General features: G+C 45.3%; 2 protein-coding genes and 2 long non-coding RNA genes across 6 annotated transcripts; 3 read left to right on the top strand and 1 right to left on the bottom strand.

The window, feature by feature from the left end:
* Positions 1-554: 554 nt before the first annotated feature.
* Positions 555-1,913, top strand: LOC306708883. Its single transcript, XR_013767463.1, has 3 exons — positions 555-625; positions 1,609-1,639; positions 1,727-1,913. It is a non-coding gene; the product is annotated as an uncharacterized lncRNA (long non-coding RNA).
* A 1,448-nt stretch (positions 1,914-3,361) lies between these two features.
* Positions 3,362-12,625, top strand: fbf1 (Fas binding factor 1). 3 transcript variants are annotated; one of them, XM_079177974.1, is made up of 32 exons: positions 3,362-3,522; positions 3,694-3,721; positions 3,950-3,997; positions 4,100-4,145; positions 4,225-4,291; positions 4,371-4,421; positions 4,510-4,651; positions 4,766-4,846; positions 4,958-5,005; positions 5,462-5,605; positions 5,708-5,834; positions 6,053-6,207; positions 6,315-6,396; positions 6,480-6,947; positions 7,032-7,085; positions 7,178-7,245; positions 7,643-7,810; positions 7,921-7,967; positions 8,057-8,104; positions 8,194-8,328; positions 8,439-8,539; positions 8,706-8,912; positions 9,263-9,370; positions 9,874-10,013; positions 10,152-10,270; positions 10,392-10,514; positions 10,606-10,782; positions 10,919-11,095; positions 11,185-11,322; positions 11,413-11,512; positions 11,602-11,732; positions 12,492-12,625. In XM_079177974.1, the coding sequence occupies exons 1-32, from the start codon at positions 3,520-3,522 to the stop codon at positions 12,573-12,575; spliced, it is 3,615 nt and encodes a 1,204-aa protein (XP_079034100.1). In that variant the 5' UTR covers positions 3,362-3,519; the 3' UTR covers positions 12,576-12,625. The 3 variants fall into 3 exon arrangements, with proteins under 3 accessions (XP_079034100.1, XP_079034101.1, XP_079034102.1); XM_079177975.1 differs by lacking the exon at positions 4,958-5,005; XM_079177976.1 differs by lacking the exon at positions 7,643-7,810.
* Positions 12,626-12,640: 15 nt separating this feature from the next.
* Positions 12,641-13,943, bottom strand: LOC306709715. The gene is made up of 5 exons (XR_013767484.1): positions 13,817-13,943; positions 13,569-13,630; positions 13,328-13,380; positions 13,071-13,135; positions 12,641-12,899 (listed from the first exon to the last, which is right to left on the bottom strand). It is a non-coding gene; the product is annotated as an uncharacterized lncRNA (long non-coding RNA).
* Positions 13,944-15,124: 1,181 nt separating this feature from the next.
* On the top strand, positions 15,125-26,804 carry sphk1 (sphingosine kinase 1; the record flags this gene model as incomplete). The annotated part of the gene is made up of 5 exons (XM_079177331.1): positions 15,125-15,545; positions 21,927-22,076; positions 24,893-24,987; positions 25,197-25,312; positions 25,895-26,804. The coding sequence occupies 5 exons, from the start codon at positions 15,125-15,127 to the stop codon at positions 26,802-26,804; spliced, it is 1,692 nt and encodes a 563-aa protein (XP_079033457.1).
* Between the last annotated feature and the right edge of the window lie 368 nt (positions 26,805-27,172).

Genomic DNA, 27,172 nt, shown 5'->3' with positions numbered 1-27,172 from the left:
TGACAAAAAAAAAACAGCTTGAGGCTTGTGAGTAAAATCATTAAATACTACTAAAATACTTCCACCCATACTACAAGTGTGAACACACACGAGTGCATGTGTGGGGTAGTGAGGGGAAGGCTTATCTATGATTTGAAATCTCTCCAGTGATTATTTTAGGGTTCGCCTTGAGCAACAGTGTGCAGACATGGCTCGATACATAACAACAGTGTATTCCAGGGTTTTCCTCTAACGGAGAGAAGAATGGAGGGAAAAGCATCAGAGCTCTGCAGCTCATGGCTGCTAATTGACTCAAAGTGCAATCTTCTCTGCCCCCCCCGGCCCTGCTCAGCCATTCACACAGCGATGGCAAACAATACCGGGAGGCTACAGCACCATGGATCATGGCAACAGCTCGCTCACACAATTATGAGCTAATAAACAAGCTAAACCTCCGTTATTTTAATGAGTTTCTTTACCAAAGTGTTTCCAGATCAGTGTGTGTGTGATGATTTATACGAGGCATGTCATTTTTGAGTATTATTGTTCTGTATCACAGGCAGAGAGACACCGGTGAGAAAGACGTGCCATACATGAAGAGCAACGGAGCAGCAGAAACCCCAAAAAGACAACAGTGAGCGTCAGAGTAAGAGACACCAAAACCATCAAGTCAATGAAAACTGACTGAGGATGTGTACTGTCTGTCCACAGGGGCTAAAAAGTGAAAAGTGTTACAGCTTCATGGTTTATAGTTTAAAGTCTCCAAGTCCAAGCTGAGATAACCGCATCGTCAGACAGGACCGCTATTATTGGGTGAATCTAAGGCGCACGCTGCTTCCTGCCTAAGTACTGAAAGTTTGTGATTGAAGGTGAACGGTGAGGTACGGAACTGTCCAACGTTGATGTAAAGAATACAAACTTTGCACTTCACCTTGGACAAAATTATTTGAGGGCAGCAGTGTAGTATTTTAGCAAGAAAATTGGGCTCATGCTAAATTTAAATTAACCGTTTTTAAAAAGAAATAGCTCGTTGAATTGAATGAAGTTGTAAATTCAAAATAAATCAACTGCCAAAACAAAGTGCTTGACAAAGAGACAGGAAAACAGACGGACAAAGAGACGCTGACAGTCATGTGGAACTAGTTTGCTTGTTTGTGTGTTTGTGTGGTTTACAGTGGGGGCTCCAGACAAGGGGAGAAAGTGGAGCAGTGGAGCATGTTACAGAGGCACAGATGCATAAAGAGCGAAGACGCCTGCCCCACATTTAGCTTTTAAGCATTCACTGCTACACTGCTAATACTAAATGATTCAGAGGCAGAACAACAATCCATCATCTCTTCGGAGAGTTATTATTATTATTATAAGTACATTACCTCCTTACAACCACAACGCTTAATGCAGCTGAAAAGATCTAAATATAATGAACTGAACTAAGTCACCATTGCACGGAGGTTTCTTGCAGACCACATGATGTGTTATCTTTCTTTTTTCAATCTGAATCATTGTCTGGTGGCTCACTCATTCAGCTGAGCCAGAGTGATAACTTCTTTATGAATGATTATTTCCTGACATAAACACGACTTTGCGTGTCGGCTTTGACTTCTCTTGTGTTTCCCCTCTCACCTACAGATGTGACCAGAGTCGGCTATCATCAAGTCAGGTGAGCGTCCGGTGATCGCTGTCATTTTAATACATTTTAAGAATAAACAAGAAAACAAAAAGCATTAGTTTCGTCTTCTTTTCTCAGGGACCTCTGCTATCAACACGTATTCCCCTGAGGTTTCCTGTAAACTTTCTCTCATTGGTCATATTTTGATTTAATGCACCTGAGAGCTGTCGCCGAGGCTTCCGCCAGACTTCACGATCGACGAGGCCTGTTTTGATCATGGCTCCCTCTGTCTGTCCTGCAGGCGCTCTCATCACTGGAACAGGAAACGCCAACTGAGTGACAAATGCTGCATAGTCATCATAAAAACTGAATTTACAATATTGCACAATACTAATATTGATCAGGGTAGAAACATGATAAATTGTGTGCCTCTGCATAAAAACAAGCAATAGTTATTTCCTGTTTTGTTTTAAAACAGGTAATGATTAGTGTTAAATGTATGTATGAGGACAGGATGAGCTTTGAGTGGATGCATTTAAAGAGTAGCTGCTTTTAAGATCTCATAAGTGACCTATCATTTCTTTAGAAAACGGGGCTGAAGTCATGTGTTGTGTTGTAAATGGCAGATATGTCCAGTATGTGAGTCTCTTAAAGGTTTGTGTTGTAGAAGCCCACTGATTAAAAAAAAGAACAATGAAATGCCTTTGTGTTCTTCTGAATGGTGTCCCTCACATGCATTTAGAACAACTGTGTTTAATTTGCTGGTAATTTATCAAAAAGGTGCTTTTTCTTATAATAACATCAGGGAAGCATTTATTTTCCTCATCACTACAGGCTTCCGTAGTTGGAACTGGTATTGTTTTCTTGATAATTCACATTTGGTTACAGTCATAACCATTCATTCTGCCTGCACATTTGCCTCACAATCAATTATCATCTCTAAAAATGTGTGATTTTCAGCCTTGACCGAGTAATAGGAGGAATTTCCTGTTTTGAAATCTTCAGTGCACTCAACGGTGCAGAAATTCCTAAATATTGATATGGAGCATGAAGCAACAAACCCCTCCATCATCACCGTTATCTACAAAACATATCCCTGCATGCATGGCCAGACATTTTGAACAGAGGGTGTGTGCTTGTTTGCGATGCTCATGTTACAAATCTCTGTGTTTTGACAGAATGATCAAAACTAAATCACGTGACGTTGGCATGCACGTCTAATCCAAACCATCCCAACTCTGGAGAAAAACAATGTTATGAGACGAACTTTGAGCAACATGCTCACTGGTTATCGTTGTGCTGATTAAGGCAACATCAGGCCTAGACCTTACTGAATTAAACATAGGCTTCAGAATATAAATTATTCAGCTCTTCAGTTTTGTTGAAACTGATTTATTTTAACTCATTTTCTACACTCTGACGCCACCTGGTGGTCAAAGCGTTTGATTGGCTTCACCAAGTAAACAAGCAGGCGAAGAAGTCAGAGGAAGTCCACAACAAGCACCTTCATCATGTAAACGCAGCCCAAAACAAACACCTTAATCTGAAATGTGTTTCCTTAAAGGGTGCTATTAAAAAACTACAATACCCACAATGCACTGCGAACTGTAAACAGGAAGCGTCTGGGACTTACCTACAGCTGTAGCGGCGGTGCGTTTCGTTTCAATGTTAACTTGAAGCAACGTTATCTGGGCTGTTTTAAAGAAGCTCACTGGCTACACACGGTTGTATTAAAGCACGCAAACGATGTGACGCGTTTTCATATTCAAATACCACGAGCGTGCTTTAGGGTTGTTAACATGAACGCGCCATAGTGGTTACCAATGGAGACCGGAGACGCGTAATCAGATTTAGCTAGGTTAGCTACATTAGCTAGCTAGCTACTCTAACGTTTTACGCTAAGCTAACGTTAGCTGGAGAAATTTAAAAAAATGGTGAGTCAAGTTGGTTTTCTAGTGTCAACATTGTAATAACGTATCAGTGTTTACAGGATTCCTAAAAAATAAAATAAACAAACTCGTGTTTTAAATCTCTTGGTGTGCATATACATGAGTGTTTACAGCTGTAAAATATCTCACTATATTCACTGTTGTGTGACGTTATAGGCTGCAAAGAAGGGCAAACAATCCAAAAGTAAGTTCTCATAAGTGTAAGTTGATTTCTGTAACGTTACCCCATTTATTGTTTGGCTTACTGTGTTCTTATTGTGTCAGAGAAACAGAAATACATTTACAAACAAGTATTTAAGATTGCGGAATAACCAACACATATCTGGTGGTGGCCGTACAATCAGAATGGATATACTCTTAAAGGCCAAGGCGACAAAGTGTACTAATATAGTGTATCATACGGTTTTCCTAGGTTCACTTAGAGAAGAAGCTTTGCTTGACAGCTTATATGATGATACAAGTAAGTGAGCATTTCACCAGACAGAATTATCATTATTATTGTAGCATCACTGTGAGTGTTTAATGCGTTATGATATTTCCTTTTTAACGATTCACTCACCAGAACTCCCAGTGAGGGGAAAAGCAACCCGCAGTGGACCTTTAACTCGGTAAGCTGGAGGAATCAAAGAGTTACACACGATTATGAATCATAATCATGTCGTGAGTCGTTGTTGTTTTCTTCTCCAGCACTTCTGCCACTGATAACATCTTCAGCATGCTCGCAGATGAGGTGAAGAGGGACGGGGACACCGAGGTATGCTGTGAAAAGATACATGTTCACAGTTTTATACTTTCATTATCTCTTTGTTACTATTTTCTGTTTTTTTGTCCAGGACTCTGATGTCTCAGCAGCAGACCCCGATGACATCCTGAAGAACATGAAGGTAGGTCATTATAAACTGTGTAATAAGCGGGGACAGAGTTCAGCTTTGTGGCTGTCGGCACATTGATTTTTCTGTCTCCTTCGTACAGGACATGGATGATATGGATGCTGACCTTTTTGCATCAAAGAAAAAGCCCAGCTCAGCTCCTGCACAAACAAAGCCGTCTGGTAATGAAGGGCCAAAGAAAGACTCCTCCACCTTGGAAAGTAAAGTAAAACCAGAGGGAGCAGGTAATCCAGTGCGGCGCGTTCTTGCATACATTATTCTCTCATTATTACCAGCTTTGAAGTTTGCATTAATAGCAGCAATCAGAGAGAGCTGTGTCTCCCCCCCTCCGCTCTCAGATGAACCCACCGCAGCAGGGAGGAAGCCAAACTCTGCCCCCGCGTCTACAGCGCATACCTACAAGAAGTTCACCTTCTCTGGTGAGTGAGCCTCCCTGATGCATCCTCCTCTGACGACGAGCTTCACGTTACTCAGCGGTTGTTTTACGTGCAGCTTTGCTTTGTTCCTCTCAAACTGCTGCATTCATTTAGACAGTGGCGACGATGATGAAGGTCTTGGTCAGAAGCCTTGCACTACAGGTACATCAGTGTCTCTGTGTTTGGGCCTTTTTTCACTGTAGTTGAATAACATCAGTGTGTGTCTGTGTGATGATGGTTGGTTATCTCACACCAATGTACACTTCTGGAGATAGAGAAGTTTATGTGTGTTACAGTGTCTTTGGTTCACCCGTACAATCGATGCAACAGCCCTCCAATAAATCCTATACTCATTATATAAAAAATGCTTTTCAATGAATGCAATACAACGCCATCACTAATTATTGTATTGGTGCACAAAGGACTGCCTAATAAGTGTATCAGTGTAACAAATCATAGTGTACATGCTCAGTTAAACTCATAATTTAGATAGATTGGAACATATGTGTACATAGTAGTTACGTTTAATAAAAACATATGATGATTCTTTATTTACTGCAGTCTGGTGCGCAAAAATAAAAGTATGCAAAAGTGTAAAGAATGTAAATCCCTCTGCAGATCTGGACGACCCTCTGGCGGATCTACTTGATGACTTGCTTCCAGATGAAACGAAGCCCAAACCTAAACCCAGAGTACAGCCGGCCAAGCCGGAAAAATCAGCTCCGTCTCCTTTAGCATCTCCCATCCTAAAGACTGAAACATGTGAGCCTTCAAATGAGTCCCCATGTCTTTATTTTCAAACTTCAAACCAACAAATACTAGAGTACAGCACATGTGTGTGTGTGTGTATTCTTTGTTCATCAGCAGCAAAAAAACAAAGCGGTCTCACATTTGATGAGGATAAGGATGACCTCATGGACGCGCTGGGATTTGACAGCGATAAAAACAAACCCAAGAAAAAAGAGACTGCGCTTTGGTCCAACACGGAAAGGTAACAGCTCTGTTCTCACTCTCATTGTTCTCCTTATTTATAGTGCTCAAACGATAAATAATTACTGCTGTAGTGCTCTGGGCTTTGGGGATGCTGCTATACACAAAGACAAACATTGACAGTGTTTTACGAAGCAACATCAAAAAGGCCAAGTTTCCCTGCCTTCGTTTGTCTCTTAACGTGGTCTCTTTTGTCCTGTTGCGTCCTCCTTCCCTCAGGAGTGAGACCCATCAGAGACCACGAACCAAACTCGATGAGATTCTGGAGAGTTTGACTTCCCCTCGCCTTCTGGAGCGACCTCCGACAGGCGAGAGGAAGGACCCGCCTCCGTCTCAAGAGAAGCAGCAACACGAGAGGACCTCCAGCGGGAGAGGTGGTAAAGAGCGCCGCGGTCCTCTGCTCAGCACAAGTAGCGTTTTTTTAAAAAGGACCAAATATTTGAACGCTAATTCTGTTCCCATTTACCTGAACCGCTTTTAGAAGATGACCTCACATTTGGCTCGTATCAGCCCACCCTGGGATCCACGCCTGAGGGGCGCCAGTCCCGCCGACAGTCTGTCAGGTGTGTGTGTGTGTGAACTCCAATCTCTGTGGCTCTTTGCCTGCCGTCGTAAACTGAACCCTAGATTTTTGTCTCATCGTCAGGTTTTCCACAGAGGACGTCAGTCCCTCGACTCCGGAGAAGAAACCAAAACCCGCCACCCCCACCTCCACCCCCACCCGACAACGCAGCTCAGCCGACTGGCTGGGCCTCAAGACGAACGAGGACCGCAGCTTCCTACTGGGGGATGCCGAAGAGGCCAAGACCTTCACAGAGTCTCCAAAGGCTCCTTCATCCCCCTCTTTAGAGAGAAGAGCCTCCCTGACTGGTAGTCCTGCCATGTCCACGGCAGCCGTAACCGATAATATCCCCAAACAAGCCAAGCCAGAGGTCTCTAAAGGCCAGCAGAGAGAGGAAGAGGAGGAGGAGGAGGAGGAGGAGGAGGATGACTGGTTAGCAGGAGCTCTGAGCAGGAAGAAGGCTCTGTCAACGTCGACCTCTGAGGCAAAAACATCCAAGCAGACAGACCCTTCAGGCCTGGGAGAAGAAATGGATCTGGAGTCGACTGTTAGGTACACAACAAAGAATAAAGACACATACGCTGATAGAAGAAGCTTGTTTTTCACTTGTGAACGATAAGCTGCTCTTGTTTTCAGTAAAACAGCTCCCAGAGGCCGAGAGGACACTCTTACATCTGTCAAGGAAACTAGGTAAGATTTTTGTTCTGTGAATCCATCAAACCCACCAACTGTTAGGTGAGATTCTTTAGCTATTTTTGTCGCTCTCCTTTTGTGTTGTGCAGCAGCACTTTTCTCGGACAGCCCAGCCCCACCGCTCACTCCACTCCCGTCAGAGAGACGACCAAGCGAGGTAATCATCCGAATATTTACTCTTCGATTACATTTTACTGATATAACGGTGACTTTTCAAAGCCATGTCCCTCCCCGGCAACTCTGCTCATTTACAGTAGAAGCGGACGAGATTCTGACAAAGTAATCGCAGCACACAGCGTGGAACGCACGTACAGGAGCGTCTGATGCCACGCGCTACGTTGTATCGCGTCACGCTGAGCTCACATTCTGCTCCTCCTCTCGTACAGACACCATCGCCGCTCGCCCCTCGACTCCCACACAATCCCCTCCTTTTGTCACAGGGTGTACACCCACCCACCAGCCTCACCTCACCTCCACCTTAACATCCTCCTCAGCAACCGCTCCCCATGCTAAAGTAGACCTCGGACAAACTCTAAATTTGTCTCATCACTCAGATTGTCCTCCTCTTGCTGGTCCTTTGCCGGTCTCTGCTGCTAGCGTTAGCCACACCCAACAACAGCCACAGCCCCAACCCCACCACCCGCCATCCCATAGGGGACCCAGGGAGCTAAGAGGGCCCAGTCAGGCTTCGGATGAAACCCTGCAACAGCCTCCGTTGTGGTGTAGGTGATCTTGGGATCTGAAGTAGTTCTAGATTCAGTATTCAACATTAATCTATAAACGTGAGCAGGTCATCAAAAGTCATTACTCATGGTTGTTTTTTTCTTTCCAGCTGTTCAGCAGCCAAACCAAAATACACCAACTGCTGTCCAACAACAGGTATTTATGCTTCTCTGTATTCAGGTTGTCATGATTGGGCCAATCCTTTTAATCCGTTTGTTTTAATCCCGTCCGTTTCTTCTGAAAAGGTGACGCTTTCAGCGGACGGTCTGCAGCAGCTGCTTCTACAGCAGCAGGTTGGGTCTCTACTTTTCGATTCATTTCAAAATGTAAAGATGCATTTATCACCGGGTTTGTTCTCGACTCGCCTGCTCTTCTCTTGCAGATGATGCACTCTCAGATGCTGGGTCTAGGGAGCATGGTGGTGGATCCAGTGGTCCTGCAGAGACTCAAAGAGAGAGAGCAGCACCCTGGAGATTACCAAGCGCTACAGGCTCGCGTCATCCAACTGGAGGGACAGGTACATCAACGCTGCTGAGGGAAACGAAGAATAACCTCCCCTGTTGCCCTGAATTCCCTTTTCTATGTTGCCTCCATGCACCTACACAACTCCTCCGTGTTACTGTCCAGGTGAAGACTCTGCAGCTGGAGCGAGAGCAAAGCCAGATGTTGCTAGAGAGTGTCCAGCATCGGCATAAACAGGACATGGAACTGATGGAGAACGCGCACAAGTAGTTTATTCTTCTCACACACACACACACACACACACACCTCGCACAGATGTGCATCGCCTGTGTGCATGCTTAACATACATTATGCATAATTCCCTGCACCTGAAGCAGCTTGTGTGTGTCTGTATGCTCAGCAAACGCCTTACGTACTTTTGTGCACCTCCAGAGGTCGCGTGAAGCTGCTCGAGGACTCGGCGGCCCAGAGGGAGACGCAGGCGCGGAAGGAGTGTGAAGACCTAATGGAGCGTCTCGCCGCAGTAACGCGATCAGCAGAGCAGGAACGCTCAGAGCTGCAGGCTCAGTACCAGCGCAAAGTGGCACAGGCCCAGCAAGACAGAGACCGGGAGGTTGAGAGACTCAGAGACCTCCAGAGGTACACCAGGAAAGCCTTTTCTATAAAGACTGATTGAGTCTATAACTATAGCAAGTACGGTAGTAAGACATTCAACACAATTATGAACACGTGCTGAATCAGTAAAGCTAGTCTGCTTCGCTTTATAAGAATGAACAATAAATAAAACGGCTTAATCTTTCTTTTCTAAAATGCTGTTTATTCTTTCCGCACATCTGGAGTCTGATTCAAGAGGCACAGAATAATACCCAGAAGCCCCTCAAATCTGGAACATGGACTGATGTGAAATAAATAGTATATATAGTTAATGATAAATAAATGAGCTTGAAGTTGACCATATATTGGTGTATTTGTCCTTCGTCGCCGTCTAGGAAGTCTATCTTGGAGATGAAGAAAGACCACGAGGACCAGGTCAGGAGGCTGAAGAAATTAAAGGACGAGGAGATCGATGCAGTCACAAGCGCAACGTCTCAGACGAGGTTAGAGGTCATCAGAGGACACCAGTCCCAATGTGCAATTACACTAGTAATTATAATTGAATGCATGTTTTTGTTTGCATAGCACAATATCACAAACCCCAGACTTGCCTCAGAGGGCTTTAACATACGAAGAAGTGCAAGAGATGTCATGTGTTCAGAATGAACATAATAGAATGACAACATAGTTAATGCATAAGACAGAAATGATACCGATAGTGAGAGTAGTAATGACAGTAGCAGCACCAATGATAGCAGACGTTAGAACAGAAATGATGACAACTTAAAACAGCAGCAGTTGATATAAATAATATCTGTTTTTGTGTGAAATAGTTTCAGTGCTGATATTTTCCATGATAGACGGAATGTAGCAAGAGCAAACCAGAACAGGATGCTTTTGTTCTACTTTAACAGATTTTCCACACTGACCAACCAATCTAGGTCAGGATCTCTGTGATTATTTTATTAAATAGCTACTCGTATGTTTGATTTTATTTCTCCTCCAGGTCTCTTACGGTGGTGATTGAGCAGATGGAGCAGTTCTCCTCTCGGCTCGGGGATCTTTCTTCTCGGGTGGAGAGCACACATGAACACACGGCTCACGGCCTGGAGCAAGGAGCACGGCACAGAGACGAGCAGCTTCGAAGTACCTCAGAAACACACACACACATAGATGTGCTTACTTTGCACAAATAGGTCAAGATACAAGTTTGTCTAATAGTGTGCTGGAAGTCGGCGTCACATTGTAAATGGGTTATGGTTGTTCTCTAAATGCACCTCTCAGTGATGCAGGACCGTCTGGCCCAGCAGCAGAAAGCCACGGTGGAGGAGAGAGCTTACCTCAAGGAAATCATTTCCAGGATGGACACTCAGCTCAACGAGCAGCAGAGACAGCTTGAGAAGGTCCGGGGTCAAATCTGACTTTTTAAAAATAGACTCATGCATTTGCTTTGTTTGTAGCAGCACACCACAAGTGCATACATACAAAGACTGATGGTACCCTTTTTTTTTTTATCTACCTCAGGAGCGCTGGAAGATGACAGCAGAGCAGGCCAAGGCCGAGTCGACCCAAAGAGGCCTGGAGGGAGAGCGACATGCCCTCAGTTTGCAGATCAACATGGAAAGAGAGGAGCTGGAGAGAGCCAAGGTGAGCCAGATGGACATCCACATCTGCTGTATCTGCGTCCGTACGCGCCCCCCCCCCTTACCTCTCCCGCCCCGTCTCCCTTTCTCACCAGAGTGCACTGCTGGAGGAGCAGAAGTCGGTGATGCAGCATTGTGCGGAGGAGAGGAGGAAGCTGGCTGCCGACTGGGCCCACTTTCACAGCCTGGAGAAGCAGAGGCATGAGAGGGCTGAGCGGGAGGCCAGCAGTCTCTTGGAGAAGAGAGAGGGCTCCATCATCAGTCTGGCACAGGTGAGCTTCACCAAAGAGAAAAAAGAGGGGCCTCGTAAAAGCTATGTTGTGACTTTTAAATTACTACATTTCGTTTCGCTCCACGGGACACACAGAGGACATAATAAATGTAATTTATCTTCTGTTTTTATTGTAGGAACAAGCTGACTTCAAGCTCCACACTGCAGAGCTGAAACAAAAGGAGATGGCTGTGGTGCAAGAGAGAGAGACTCTGGAGCGACTGAGAGAAGAACTGGACAGAGAGAAAGAGAGAATAAGCAGCACGGCCTTGAGACTCAAGACACGAGCCCACGAGGTGGAGGCCTTTAGCGAGGTAACTTCCACACCACAGCAGGACCCTTACGTGTTAGCGCAGTCGCCTGTGTGACATCTGAGCTCTGACCGCGTTAACGCTCTTTGCAGCTCGCTGCAGAGAAGTACGAGGAGGGAGAACGAGCGCTGCAGGAGGCGAAGCGTGTGGAGGCGGAGCACGAGGCAAGGCTCCGAAATATCCACACACAGACGGAGCGGCTGAGGCAGCAAGAACAACGAATCCTTCAGGTGCGTGAGTCACTTCAGATATACTTCAGATCGGGCTTCAATGCACATGACATAACTTAGTGTTAGAAACCTAAAACCTTCTTATTACAGGAGCGAATGAGGTTGAGTCATCTGCAGAAGGACACAGAGAGGCGGAGACAAAACGCTCCAATCACCTCGTTACCTCAGACGATTCTAACCACCGTACCAGGTGAGGTCAATTCTGTTAATGACCGTCATTCAACAAAGAGTAGTTACTCAATCAAGTATATAACATGATTTTGTTATCTTTATCTGTAGATGCAGTTTCAGTGTCGCCAAATCCTGAGCTGACATCGACCCTGAACATTCCCCCTCCGGCCTCGTTAGCCAGCTCTCAGTCCACGGCTCTTCAGGCGAGTCTGGCTCTGTGGAAGTACACGGCAGAGAAGGTAACGCACACTTCCTGCTGAGAGTTTAGGAAATCCTGTCGCAGGCCCAATTCCCCAACCGCCACACTCAGTCTGTGGGGGTTTAGGGGGCGGTCCCACTGTCACATCGTGGTGTTTCAGACATCTTGAGCCCTTCGACACATTAGACCCCATTTCTGCAGACTGTGCCTCAGGGAATTGCCCACAATTCATAGCAATGTGACGTTCAACACTGGGTTATCAGCCTGGCATTTTAATATTACTCAAAAACATTATGGATTAAAGATGGAACATGAAAAGAGTAATGCTATGAGACTATTGCAAGGATTTATTCTTCAAACACTTAATTTAGTCATTGAAGCGGTTTAAATAGATTTGACATTTTCCTCTCTTAGGAGAGCCTGGAAGACGTTCAGATCAGGAGTAAGAAATATGAATAACATGTTAGTGTTCATGGTGATGTGATGCAGTAAAGGGCTGTGCCCTTTGTATTTACACCATATCAAGCCCTTACAGCCTCACTTAAACATTTAACAGGTGAAGTCTGAGGGTTCAGGGTTCCAGGGCATTAAGATTCGGCCACATCAGGACTAGTAACTTGGTCACGTGACTATTTTGATCTTCAGTGAATAACTAACTGAAAGTGTTTTTTTTAGACTGAGTCCTCACGTAGGTTAACGTGACGCTAACTGGTCTGGCCCACCCTCTGTCACATTTAGTTCGCCGTAATGACTTATACGTAAATACATTTTAAACTTTATTACTTCCTCCTCCCCTCAGGACCGTGAATACCTCCAGGAGGAGCAGATCTTCTTGGAGAATTTGAAGAAGAAATCATACAGATCATCTTTTAACACAGATTGACCAACACATGCCAGTGTTCCCAGTAATGTTTTTGTATAATGTGTAGAAGAATCACACTTTTTTTTTACTTGCAATTAACTTTATTTAGAAATACATTTCAGTCATCAGACCGTCCATCAAGTAAAGCAGACGGAACATTCAGAGTATTTCAAACGTGCCATCAGTTTCTAAATGTGTTGTACACTTTTAATAAACATATTTTTCATTAAACATGTTTCAGAGCAAACTTTTTAATGTGCGTATTCACACATCCCTCCATCATACTGTGGCATCAGACTTCTGGATCAACTCCAGCTGGTTTGTCCACTTCACCAATGATGTAATCTGCAAGTTGGAGAAAAACGTTTACAACGATGGACAGACTTTATCAAAAGATCCACTGGTCCTTTACAGTCAAGCCTCAGATTACCATGACTCATCACTTAAATTCAGACAGGGATAACTTGTATCATCACTGGCTTGACGTTGACCATCGGGCTTCAGTCTCACATTTACCTTGTTAACTTCCATCGGGTCTTATGTGTCGTCCTGTACAGTCATGTGTTGCAGATGGTCACGTCCTGTAGGGGTGAAAATGTACATCTAGATCATCAAGTGTTCAGATTATTAACACTATAAGACAACAGCTTGACGGTGTTTCTCAGAACAGCTATTTCCATCGTCAGTTATCGTATAAGACGGCACTTCCTATGCAGCACTTTTCATCCCTGAACACGAGAACGTGGATCACTAGAGGGGCGCGTGGTACACACCTGTTCACCAGGAATCCTCGCTCTCAGTCAAGAGGGACAGATGAACCACAGACCTGTGACGTAAGGAGACGTTTCGTTAGTGATAGTTCAGCAGCACCACGTGACTCCACACGCGAGGTCTGCAGCTAGTCAGATACCATTTACTTCAACACTTATTTCAGACAGGGATAACAGAATCATCACGTGAACTGCAGAGAATCAGGAATATAGATTAAATAAAACCATTTAGAGTCAGTTTTACCTTTCATTGTGTTGAATTTGACCGTGTCGGCAGGATGAGCCTCACTCTGCACTCAAAGAGTCCTGTAAAAGAAATATTAAATCAATCAGACATGTGGATTTAATGCATGTCCGCTGGTCCTTTTGCCCAGCATGGTCTTCCTCCACGTGTTGGCCTAGCTAACAGCTAACAGCTAGCACAACTCACATGAAACAAGCCTCCATACTTCCGCACACTTAAAGTCTAGTTCACTATCCAATGAGTATTACCTGTTCACGGCGGCTCATCTGCAGGAAACCTCGTAGTTCGAAGTAAAATCATCGTAACTCGTGAGAGCTGCATGTTGGGAGAGCTGGAGCTTCTCCTCTCGTGTCCCACACAGCGCTGAGGAAAGAGAAAGAAGGACGGAAGTCTTGCGTGATGACGCTTTTATACGTTGTAAACGTCACATCCCACGTGATCACTGACTGGGTGTGGTCAAAGTTCAATTTGTGTTCAATCTGTCTGCAAAAAAGTAGACTAGTATTCCTTAAATGGAAACTGGACTCAATACTAATTTAGATAAGATTTAATCATTTGTAATATAGATGATATACATTATTGTAAAAACTGTTGTTATCCATGCAACGGAAGTAGCAGTTCTTCTCACAGCTGTTTCAACATTTTATAATTCCAACCTTACTAATTTGAAATGTTATGAATATGAGGTGAGATGTGTCAAAAAGAAAAATAATACATAAAATTGAAGAGATTAATTCGGATTGCATGGGTTTTTTATTCCATTGCTCCACGTGCCTAAATCAAGTAATGTCGATATGATGTTGATATGAGGCTGATGATTGGATCACATTCAACAAGTCATTAGAACATCTCTACCGGAGGACATTTAGCGGACGTTTTTGGGAGTGTCTCTAAATATTTAATAGACTTAATAGATTATTTGATGGAAAAATTGATAGAGATTCTAGCCTGTGCAAAACAATATAGTGGAATTAATTCATTTCACAAATAAGAGATAAGTCAAAGGCACCTCTTCAGTTTCACTATTGTATTTATGAAGCAACTCTGGATACAAGATAATATAGTTTTCACCCTTTTCTCCGAGCTTCTTGATATTTTCATCACCTTATTTAAGATAAAGCTGGATGGTTATCCTGCAATTAAACATTCAAGGACATTTAAGGGAGTCAAATCAAATAAATCTCGATTTTAAGATAATAAAGTTCCAATTTGAATTGATAAGTACATTGTATAGTCCTGTTTGGTGAATTGTTCTCCACATAATTGCAAATAGGCCTATAAGGCTTGAAATTGACTATCAGGTTAGCTGATCCGGTTTCCTCGCTTGCAGACGGAGGTCAGTCAGCTGCTCGCTCCTCCGGCTCCATCACTGCCGTTCCCTCTTTCGGTCACTAGGGAGAGACTGTGAACTAGGAGAGCCGCTGTTCTCACCATCACACTCGGAGGGTCCCACAGCGGTGCTGATACCGAAGAGCGGAGTCTGCAGCCGCGCCGCAATCCGCCACACCGGCCTGCGGGACGCGTCGCTCTCTCTTTCTCTGTCTCTCCGCGCCGGGATGGAGAACTCTGAACCGGACCCATCCCGCCAGCGGAACGGGGTCGTGGGCGTGCTGTACGGGGAGTTCACCGACGCGCTCAACGACAGTGTCCGGTACTCGGTGAGCTTGACGGAGAGCACCCTGACCGTCCAGAGGGTCTCCTCGTCGCCCGGCCGCACGAAGGTGGTTTTTAACTTGACCGACTGCGTCGGATGCCGGGCGCACCGAGGGCCGGACGGCGCGGACGTCGGCGCCTACTTCACAGCCTACTTCTACCCGTTCAAGAGGCGCTGGATGAGCGCCGGCGTGGCCCGGCAGAAGGTGGAGCAGCGCTTTCGGGTCGCGCTGGTCCAGGACCCGCTCGCCAACCTCCAGGAGGCGGAGAGGTGGGCGCGTGCCATCAGAGACGCCTCCGTGCTGCAGGCGCCCCGGAGAGACGGTGAGAAAAATGAACTTTATATGAGAAATAATACACGAGAAGGCTGTGAAATATTATTTTAATGTGATGATAAAACACCATCACGTGTGCAACGAGCTCGGTCATTTTCTTTTTTTAATAACAAAAGTCTTAAAGTGAGGGACCAACTGAAGCTGCATGAAACATCAACCATATTGATAAACACGGGTTCAGCAGCAGACAGGATGCACACACTCTGCTCTCAGTAACATGCTCCACCTGCTGTGAAAGGTGATCCAGATGTTCCAGCAGCAATTATACAGCTGCTCCATTCATTCATGAGAGGGATGCTTCTGGATGTGCACACACACGCACACACACACTGATCACTAGTTAGATTTCTACTGATCCTCTGTCAGCAGTAGCTGCTGATCAGGCTTCATTATTCCTCCTCAGTAGATCTCCACTGAGAGTTTATTGTTGACGGGTGAAAAAAAAAAAAATCACATCAAAACAAAGGCAGTTTATTTTTTTCATCCTGCTTTTGCAGCAGCTTCGTCTCATTACGTCTCGCTCTGTTTAAAATGCACACTGTCCTCATGGTTTCCTTTGTCTCCCAATCTCATTAGCTTCTCTGTGCTCCATCCTGGTACACCGTGAGCGCCGTAATTAACATGAATACTATATGAGAAGTGTTTATGCAGCTAATCACCCCCCCACCCCCCCTCGTCACTCATTTGGGAGGAAGTTGGCGATACTCGCTGATGGTGAGACAAAGCTGTTTGGGTCCCAGGATGGGTAACAAGTTCAGAATGATATCCTTCCACTCGTATGGAAATATTTAGCAGTTTGAAATATAAAGCAGCCTTGTTCTCCCGGGCCAACCCCAGCAGATCAAAGAGGAAGAGGATATTTGACTTGACAGTGACTAATTTGGAATGTTGGTTTGCCAAAGATGGAGGCAAGTGTTAGCGGGGCGGGATGAGGAATAAGCCACAAAGTGTACACTGCAAATATAAAGAGAGAGAGAGAGAGAGAGACACTGGCTTCTTTGTGATGGGGAACATCACCTCTCTCCATGGTCTGCATCCCAGCAGGAGTTTGGGTTTCAGCCCTGTATGCCAGGCGTGCAGGCAGATGGTAACCTGAGAGCTGTACAGCTATATCACTGCCCTCTCTCACTGGACTCATCAAAGAGCTCCAGGTTGGGAGCTTCTTTTTCAAATCACACATACTAATGAGCCGCTTCAGACATCTAACCACTTTCCAACGTGGTCTCTCGTCCCAGAATTATAATTTTTTTTCGCCTCTTTTGAACACAGCGTCTCAGTGATGATGTGATCATATCATTAATTTATGAGCTTGTTTTAGCATTCCAGATCCAGGCCAGCCAATAATACAGTATTTAACAGAATATGATATGCGAGTTAAATTTGTAATGTTGTGGTAGAAGGGAGAGTGTGAAGGTCAGTTGATTCACTAATCTCTGATAGTGTATTTACCGCCTCTAAGTTAATTGCGTGTCATCTCATCTGGTATTGCAGATGTAAAGGTGTGACGCACTTTTGCCGAAAAATAAAGTGGATAAACTTGGAATTTAACGTGTACAGGTTGCGATGAGGTTCCTAATTTAACTCTAGTTTATTTATTTGTGTGTGATGGCTCCAATACTCTCAGAGGGTTTTTACTCTCACTGCAGGTTCCCTGGTATGAATGAGCCGTAAATAATGAAGTGCATAGGCTATGATACAGTCCCGCACACACTAATGGCCTGCTACACTCTGTCCCCTGCTTAGAGGAGCCACAGTGAGATTGCATGCTAAGGTATGAGATGACTGTTACTCGCTTTGACTTTTTCTACTCGTGGCTGCCGTCATACCAAACCGGTCCATCCTTCTCTGCTTTACAAACAGCTGGTAGAGGACCAGTGACAGATTTAACGTGCATTCATTGTCGAATTTTACATTCTTATGATCCAGTTTGTGCTACGATGACATTGTTGATTTTTCCCCAAACTTCTCTGTCTGACCTCTTAAAAAAGGGAAATTTCTACGAGCTGTTCCAGTGCAAAATGTGATTTCAGCCGTTGGGGGTAAATGCAAAGAAGGGAAGGGCTGCAGTCTGTCCGACTCCCACAAAAGCGACTGTTTTTCGGGGTCAAGTGTGTGTCTGTCAGCTGAAGCAGTCGCACGGAACTCCTCAGTGAAGAGGGCGAAAAGCTAAAATGTGTCACCAGACGACCTTTAACCCCGGCCAACATCTCGGTCCCTCCGGAGCCTTCGTCTCCTGCTCTGTGACACACGGCTGTGATGGCCTGTCAACCCCCCCCCCCCCCCTCGGTGATGCCTCAGTGGGCAGTTGTGTTTATACCCTAAGGACCTTCTCCCCTCCTCTCAAGCAAACACTCGCCCAACCTCGGAATGCAGCTTGTTTGCAGACACGTCAGTCCAGTCTGGGTTTACAGTGCTGCTCCCAAACAAGACGGCTTTACACTGAATTCACCAAATGGTGTCGCGGTATGAGACACGCCGAAGGCACATCGCATCTTTATTCAGCACTTCATGAAAAGTCAGATGCACTTGTGGCAACGGCATGATGACACTAGCAGCTCAGCACTGTCACATCCAGTCTGCCTGTCACCTGGCTGCCTGTGTGAGTGTTTGTTTGCACACTTGTACCTGTGAAATAGACACATACACACACACAAAAAAAAACACACACACAGAAGCCGACTGCAGTTGAAGGTTTGCTTGCCGGTGTGATGGGCAGGATCTGGTATCAGGTATTTTCCCTTCACATTGCAGACTGATTTCACATTCACCCTCATACCCTGCATCTATCTCCCTGTCTCTTTCTATCTCACACACACACACACAGACACAGACACAGACACAGACACACACACACACACACACACACACACACACACACACACACACACACACACACACACACACACACACACACACAGAGCCCAGGAGGAATGTCTGGAGAAAAAAAACATTCTTAGAGACAGAAATTTAGGGCAGCACATTGAAAAATAACAGACAATGCATATTAAGTTTATCAGTGTAGTGTTGAGCTGATTTTAAATCTTTTAGGTTCAATCGACTTCAAAGTAATTTACTTATTTTGGCTTGTAATACCCTAAAACAATGCAGTGTCTACTTGTGACCCCTCGCTGGTGGTGGCATGTATTTATTATTTCATTTTTAGAGACTCTGGAGACGAAAACTGATTTAGCAATTCCATAGAAAAAAGGGGGAAAGATTAGAGGAACCTTTTAAAGTATACATGTACAATGTTGTGCTGCAGAAACATGAGTTTATGCAAATAACCTCGTGACCCCTTGGATCTATTTCATGACCCCGTATTGGGGTCTTAACCCCCACTTTGGGAACCAGTGTGCTGTCTAAACCTGATTATAAAGTCACAGGAGAGTAAATCAAACCAGGTCGTCTCCTGATTAAAGTCCTTTGCAAAATGAATTATCATTAATAATCCCCAGATATATATATTTATTGCCTTTATGCTTTACAATGGAGAACATTGATTGCAATGACATTTAGTAACATTTACACTTATCACTGGGTAGACTTAATATTTAGAAACATGTCTCAGTGCTACATAAAGACCGGATGTATAGTCCATCTGTTTTATTGCACATAATAAAACTGGACTGATTCCACAATCGGCATTTAATAATCATCCATCCAGATAAATGGATCGGAACATTTACATTACAACGTCTCAAATAAATGCAGCCTTTGTGCAGAATTACAACTCAGGTATCAGTAATATATATCCATAATAATCCATTAGTTGATTTAATTGACAGATCTGTGAAACTGAGTTTCTCCACAAAGAATAATCCAAAAGCAGCACTTTAAACCTTGTGTTTAACAGAGATTCTGGTAAATGATTCTTAGTCGATTAAGAATTTTTACGCGAGGGTTGCTCACTCATGATTATTATCGTGGATTAATTAATTAATTTCTTGGTCTAAAATAAAATGTAATAGTGAATATTTTCTTTATAACCACATAAGACAAAAAATGTTTTGCTTGAAAACTGACGATTTGACGATTAATCAATTATCAAAGTAGTTGCCAATAAGTATTCTGTCGATTGACTACTTAATTAATTCAATTTGATCTAAATACTGAAACTCTGTGTAACCATGTTTTAAAGTGTTTTAAAATCTATCATATTATTTAATAAGTAGATTCCATTGCATGACAAGTGTTTTCAAGCAGCCCTTCAGAATAAAGCAGCCTGGGTCTGAAGGTGAAGCATGATGAATCTGACTGAATTACCGTTTCTCTTCAGTTTCATCATTCATTATTCAGTTTGAATCTCTGACATCATCACAGACGTGTGCAGTGATTCACAGACCTGGAGACGTGCAGGCTGCTGGAGGTGGTGGACACATTTCTCCACCTCCATCCGGCCTTTAAGGCCTCGTGAATTTCAGCGTCAAAGTTTCCAGAGGAGGATGTTGATCTGCATTTGTTTAGCTTCGACCTTTTTCAAGTGCGTCTGTTACGCGTTATGCGATTCAGCTCAGCACTCTTGAGGGCAAAACCTTGATTCTAAAGCTCTTTCACCGTCAAAAAAGACAGTTTCTACAATATTCTGGAAGTGCAGAGAGGACCTTTTGTGTCTGACAGCTGCATTGTGCTCTGATAAAAAAACAAAAACACAACGGTCACCCTGTGCGTGTGTGTGTGTGTGTGAATGGAGGCAGAGTTTGGCATGTGGCTGTGTGTTTTCGCACCCTCTCCTCACTCTTCCCGTCGGGTTTTACACCTCTTTCTCTGAGTTATTTTTGTACCTCCGCTGAGTCTTATCACCGCGGGCCGAATGAGGTAGAGGGTGGGGGCGACAGCGTCAATGCAGCACAGGTCACAAATTCTGGAAATGAAAGACTCAGACAAGGACAGAGCGTTGCAACGAGACACCTGGCCTCTCTTTTGATTCATTTACATGATATGCAAGAGGTGGTGGGATTTAACCAGCCATCACATTTTGTGCTTCTGGTCATTTTGTCTGCTGATACCAAAGTCGGCGCCACCTGCAGCCAAATGATTACGGAGGAAAGTGACACTGATGAGTTTCTGTCCCCGAGATGGATCGTATTTTCCAGACGAGGCTTCTCTCTGAATTTGCTTTCCAGTGTTTCAGTTTATCTGCTAAACCTGATCTTCACACATAACTATGGAGTCAAATAGAAGTGGAACATTATGAGGTGGAACAAATAACTCCTGACTCATTAAGGCAAACGTCATGAGTGCTGTATAGATGACGTATTTTTACAGGCCAACCCCGGGAGTTAGTGCCGGACTGGGATAAAGCGGTTGGTGCATGTTGCAGGGCGCAGACGAGGCTTGGGCTGCATTTTGTAACCAGAGACGTCCTTTAAAGGATGACTCGACCAAAAATGTGTCTCTTTGGAAATTCTTTATCATGTGTGTGACAAAAACGTGAATCTGCTCATTTGTCCTTTCCAACTTTTCCAGTAAGGGAACTGATGGACAGATTTAGTCCGCACAGCAGTTTAAAAGGAGAGTGAACGTGATTAAGAGCGCCTAATGTCAAATCAAGATTACAACACAGCTACCAATGTGTAGAATATTGAACTTACTTTTTCTTATATACAGAATACAGACGTGAGAGTGATATCGCAGTAAACATTGTAAACATGAGTTTATGGTCTCAATCTCTAGTTTCAAGTCTTCTTCAATACAGCATGATGTTCATTTAGTAAACTATGGTCCATTTAGAGTCAAACAGACCATAAAGCAGGGGGATGCTTTAGGCACCAGAGCCGTAGACTGCGTCTCTACGTCACCCCTCCACAGTCCAAATATAGTCAATTAATAACCGTTAACTGGCTGCAAAAAACCAAGATGGCGACGGACAAATCGCTCTACTCAAGGTCCACAAACCAACAGGTGACGTCATGATGACTACGTCCTCTTATTTTATACAGTCTATGTTCTCAACTCTCTGCAAGAAAGCAAATATTTTCCAAAATGTCAAACTATTCCTGACACACACATAGACTCCCCCTCCCCCCTTTCTCTCTCTTGGCATCTTTTGACATGAAGCAACAGGAGTTCCTCATAGGGATTAATTAAATGTCACAGAATTGCAATAAATAATCGGTCGGATCCCGAATGAGAAGCACCTGTAAGCCGTCTCTCCTTGAAGGAAACGTCACATTAACGTTTATCCTCGTCCATCATCTGAACGCTGTCACAGCCTCGGACATTACTGTTTCATGCTCGTATTCTCCCCTCAGGGACGAGCCTGTCCTTATACATTCTTTTGAATATTTGATAATGCATAAGAAGACCTCGTGTGTCGTCTCCAGCCTCGCCTTCGCTCACATCCACCTCTCTCTCTCTCTCTTTGTCTCAGGTGTGGTGTACGCGGAGGTGCGTCGGCCCTGCAGAGTCATGATTCTGGTGAACCCTCACAGCGGGCGAGGCCAGGCTCTCCAGCTCTTCACTGGCCACGTACAGGGCATGCTCACCGAGGCCGCTGTTCCCTACACACTCGTCATCACAGGTCAGTGGCGTTCACGCACTCGCTGACCTTTATTCTGTTCTCACGGTCACACCGACGTCAAACAGGGATTACACCTTCAACCTCCAGCGTGGGACAATTACGATGAGAGCTCTCTCACACACACACACACAAACACACACACAGACACACACACACACACACACTCTGCATGTTACGATGCATCATTTTGATTGTTCGTGTGGTCGCAACAACAATCAAATAGCAATAATTATAAACACATGTGCAAAATTACTTTTTTTCACATTGTTTGCTACTTTACAATATCATTATGAGTATAATGCTCAGTATTACTTATCTATTTTAGTTTCTATTAGGCATTACACTTTATATTTGTATTCTTGTATTTAATCAATTTGTGTACTTTCCTCCTTACCCTTTATTGCTCCTCTATTCTTTTTTACATTTGTGCCAGTATTACTTATTTTACACTTAGTGTTTGTTACTCTTCTGTTGTATTCTTTGATCAAACTCAAATAATTTCCTTTGGGATGAATAAAGTTCTGTCTCATCTTATCTTGTCTTATGTTATGTTATGTTATCTCATCTTATCTCATCTTAACTTATCTTATCTGTCATATTCACAGGCCGAATCTGCAGGCACACTGATACTGATTTAGTTCTCGTTTCAGTCGCCCCAGCTGCTCCACATTCTGAGTGGCTTTTTGTGACCTTAAACAGCGTCATGTGTTGGTTTCTGTCATCAGAGGCTCTGAACTTCATGTGACCTCTCTCTGAATAGCAAAGAGCTGCAAACTGGGACAGGTTGTAATGCCGGGACAACAAAAAAAACATGTGCATCATTTGGCCTTTCCCTCTCAGCCAGCCTCCACCCTGAGACCTGATCTGATACAGCTCAACGTGAAGATTGAACATGATAATGAAGACGGAGGAAAAGCAGGAAAAGAAACTGTGCTTGTGTGCGTTTGTGTATTTGAGAAAGAGTGCTGAAGCTCATGCAGGCTCTTTGTGCCGACTCCTGGGACTTAAAGGAAGGTCAGCAGCTGGATGGCGATGAAAAAAGACAGAGTAATTACTGACGGCGACCGAGGCTGAGCAGAACAGGATGGAGGGGGGGGTGGGGGGGGATATGGGTCGCTGAGGGCCTTCAGTGGTCGGATACGGTAGCCAGTCAGAAGCGACCATGAGTGGATTAACTGGCACAACCCATTTACCCCGGCACGCAGCTCCTTGATGAATGTATCGCACAGCCTTCGCCCGAGGAAGGACACGTACCAGTGGAGGCGCCTCTTGTGTCAGCGTGTACCTTTTACATACTGTATGAAGCATCCAGTGTACCCGGCTTCATCCTCACCCAGGTTAACCTCAGAGGAAGGCGGTAGAGCGAGGCACGCAGAGGAAAGTGGCTCATTTAAAGCGACAACATCTGGAATTCGCCCCAGATCTTTATTGCCTATATCAGAGTGTAATTATTTAGCTGTGATCTGTGCAGCTCAAAGAAGAATCAACGGCGGACATGACAAACTGGACACCACTCTGTTGTTTGTACAGTAAATATGTAGCTAGCATCCAGGGATCTTAGCTTAGCATAGAGAGTGGAAACAGGGGGGGACACAGCTGACCTGGCTCCGTCCAATGGAAACAAACTCTGCCTACCAACGCATTTAAGCTCACCTTAACAAGTAACATCTCATTTGTTTAGCCCGTAATTGGAAAAAAAGACAATTTGACCTTTTATGGGACTTATCTGCCAGACTGGCTGCTTCTGGATTAATCAGAGAGATATAACAAGTTCATTAGTGAGCTTTAGAGGTGCCGAGAGGTGGATTGTGTTACCTGGATGTGTGTGTGTTTGGTGAACGCTTGAATAAGGAAGTGGCCGGGAAGTGAAGCATCAACCCTGAGCCCCGGCAGGTTCTCAAGAGCTGAGTCAGCTGTGCAGTGCAGTTACTCCCTAACTGCCTTCTGCCTGTCAACATGGCACTGCATCACCGCCTCCGGCCTCCCAAGCACACGGCGAACAAACAGCAGCAACACTGGGAGCACCGTGGGGGAGAGAGAGAGAGAGAGAGAGAGAGGACCAGGAGAGGAGGAGAGAGGGGGGAGGACAGGTAGAGGTTGAGCAAAGTGAAAGGGAAGGAGAGGGCAGTTGTTTTTTATTTCACTTCTGCCCTCGATCAATACTCAAGCGGAAAAATATTTCCGTAATGATGGCAGTGCATCAATACTTTGCTAACTTCTTTGCTGTCTGCCTTCCTCTCTCTCCCTCTTCCACACACACACACACACACACACACACACACACACACACACACACACACACACACACACACACACACACACACACACACACACATACACACACACCACTACTCTGGGGAGTCTCGGCTGGTAGGACTGTAGACTTTAATGCTGGCGGGATGAGCCCACAGAGAGCCTCTGCAGAGGGACCCACTCAAGGACGCTGCCAATAAAACTAGGCTGAACAAATGGCTCAGTCCTCCGCCGGGCGCATTAACAAACACACACACACACATACTGAACACATGCATCATGCACACACATGCAGATATTTGTCTGTCACAGATGTTTGCAGGGCGGCTAAGCTGCCTCGGAGCTGTTGAGTAGCCGCTGGATGGGCTAATGTGATATGTTTGGCCTCAAAAGGGGAAATTGAATCTCTTTTCTGCCTAATCTCCCTGATCCTACCCCAGAGGCCGGCGGTGAAGGCAGCACGCCTCTTTCTCTGCCCTTGTATTTTTTTTTGGTGTGTTTTTTATCAGTTTGTCCTACAAATGTTGTGTTTTTGTCTCTTTTCTCTTTCCGTTTGCCCTCAGAGCACCAGAACCACGCACGGGAGCTGGTGAGGAAGGCGGACCTGTCGCAGTGGGACGCCCTGGTTATCATGTCTGGAGACGGGCTGCTGTTTGAGGTGCTTAGCCTATTGTGACATGTCCAGCAATGTAGAAGATTTAACAACAACAAAATAAAGCGCAATACAATATGCATTGTTATATGTATCCCCTGTGATCTAACATATTAAAATACAGTTAATGCACAGGAAATACATACAACTATACATATTGTATTTCACTTTATTTTCTTCGTACTCTGTTTTTGTATTTGCTGTTGTTGATTCAGGTGATAAACGGTCTGATGGAGCGAGAAGACTGGCAAGAGGCCATCCAGACCCCTCTGGGTATTCTACCAGGGGGCTCAGGCAACGCCCTGGCTGCCTCTGTCCACCACTACTCACAGTAAGTCTGTCCATTAATGAGTCATTTAAATGCATGGACCAACAGCACAGGAGAAGGACCTTTCTCAGCCTTAAAAAAAAAAAAGAACGATTTATCTCCTTTCGGTGTAATTATGCCAAAGGCTGACTGGGCACATCGGAGAGACAGCGGAGCGGCCTGGAACTGCTTCGCTGTGCAGCAGAGGTCATTCCGGACTGCTGATAACTCTCAGAGGAGTGATGTAATGGGTTTAGAAACTTCCACATTATGAGTGATTATGGTCCACAGTGCAGGTGGGACCAAGTCGACCCAGCACACGTCCAGGGTGTCGTCTCCATCTGCTGGTTGGCTGTGGGCACAACATCAAAGAAAAAAAATGAAAACAGGACTATATGTGTCACCTGAGCTCTCCTTCAAGCTGCAGGTGTGGACAGGATTTGAAGACAGGATTTTTTAATGCTACGGTCATGTGTCCAAGTGTCCTAACTAACACGCCTGTAAACAAATACTAACCAATCAAAGTTTACTAGATTATGGGTCAAGACATTCTGTAAAGACACGTCTCTTTCATCTGTTCTCTTAATGTGCCTGACCCTCTCTCAGGTCGCCTCCAGCGTGGAATGAGGAGCTTTTGTTGAGCTGTGGCTTCATGCTGTGCAAAGGTCTGGTGGGCTCCATGGACCTGGTGTCGATCCACCTGGCCTCTCGGCAGCGCCTCTTCTCCTTCCTCTCTCTGGCCTGGGGCTTCGTGGCCGACGTCGACATGGAGAGCGAGAAGTACCGCCACGTCGGAGCGATCCGCTTCCTGATGGGCACCCTGGTGCGTCTGGCTTCCCTCAGAGTCTACCAGGGCAGGCTAGCGTATCTGCCTGTGATTGAGGCGCCAAAGCTTCCCAAAGGGAGCGTCAAGGCTCATCACCCTCCCTCCACGCCTCAGCACCCCTCACTCTGCTCCTCCCTCCCCTGCCGGCTCATACCCAACACCTCCCCGAACCAGAACTCTCGCCACAATCACAACAGCACGAATTCAAACCGCTACACCATCACCAACTCCTCCAACAACGCAATCACCACCAAGAGGCCGGAGACTCAGTGTGAAAGCAAGCTCAGAGCACAGGAGGACTCCCTGCTCCCTGGCCTGGACCAGCCGGTCCCAGAGAGCTGGACAGTGGTCAGGGAGGAGGACTTTGTCTTGGTGCTGGCTATTTACCAGTCCCACCTGGCCGAGGACCTGTGGACGGTCCCTGGCGCGATGGCAGACGACGGGGTGATCCATCTCTTCTACGTGACGGCGGGAATCTCCCGTCCGGCGCTCCTGCGCCTTTTCCTCGCCATGGAGAAGGGCGGCCACCTGGCGTGCGGCTGCCCCCACCTGGTGTACGAGAAGGTGAAGGCCCTGCGGCTGGAGCCCGTCTCTCCGCAAGGCATGATCACCGTGGACGGGGAGATGGTGGAGTACGGGCCCGTTCAGGCTCAGATCCACCCGGGACTGGCCAGACTCATTTGTGGATGAACGCGGATTATTTTAATCTGTTTTTCTGGCAGTAAGGCTTTCGGCCTTTTTTATCCTCAGTGTGGATTTCTCTCTTTGTATGCTGTGTTTTCAGAAGTGCCAAAGACATTTTATCAGCCTCTGGAAATTCCTCTATTTTTCTACAGAAACAACTTGTCCTGTTTTTATGGAGCCCCCCCTCCTCCTCTTTCTCTCAATGTTTCATTCAGGGTCAAAGCCATGGATGGTTGTTCTTGCTGCTGGCTGGTCCCAGCTTAGAGAAATGGATAGTGCAGTGTGTGTGTGTGCGTGTATAACCTAAAGAGATCTTTATGTGTGTGTGTGTGTGTGTGAGAGGAGCTTTGGCACATAGCAGTGCAGTGGCTGAG

The sequence above is a fragment of the Pholis gunnellus genome (assembly GCF_910591455.1).
Source record: "Pholis gunnellus genome assembly, chromosome: 17".
Classification (NCBI taxonomy): Eukaryota; Metazoa; Chordata; class Actinopteri; order Perciformes; family Pholidae; genus Pholis; species Pholis gunnellus.
Note: the sequence above shows the minus strand (reverse complement) of the source record. Positions and strands in the feature narration are given on the sequence as shown.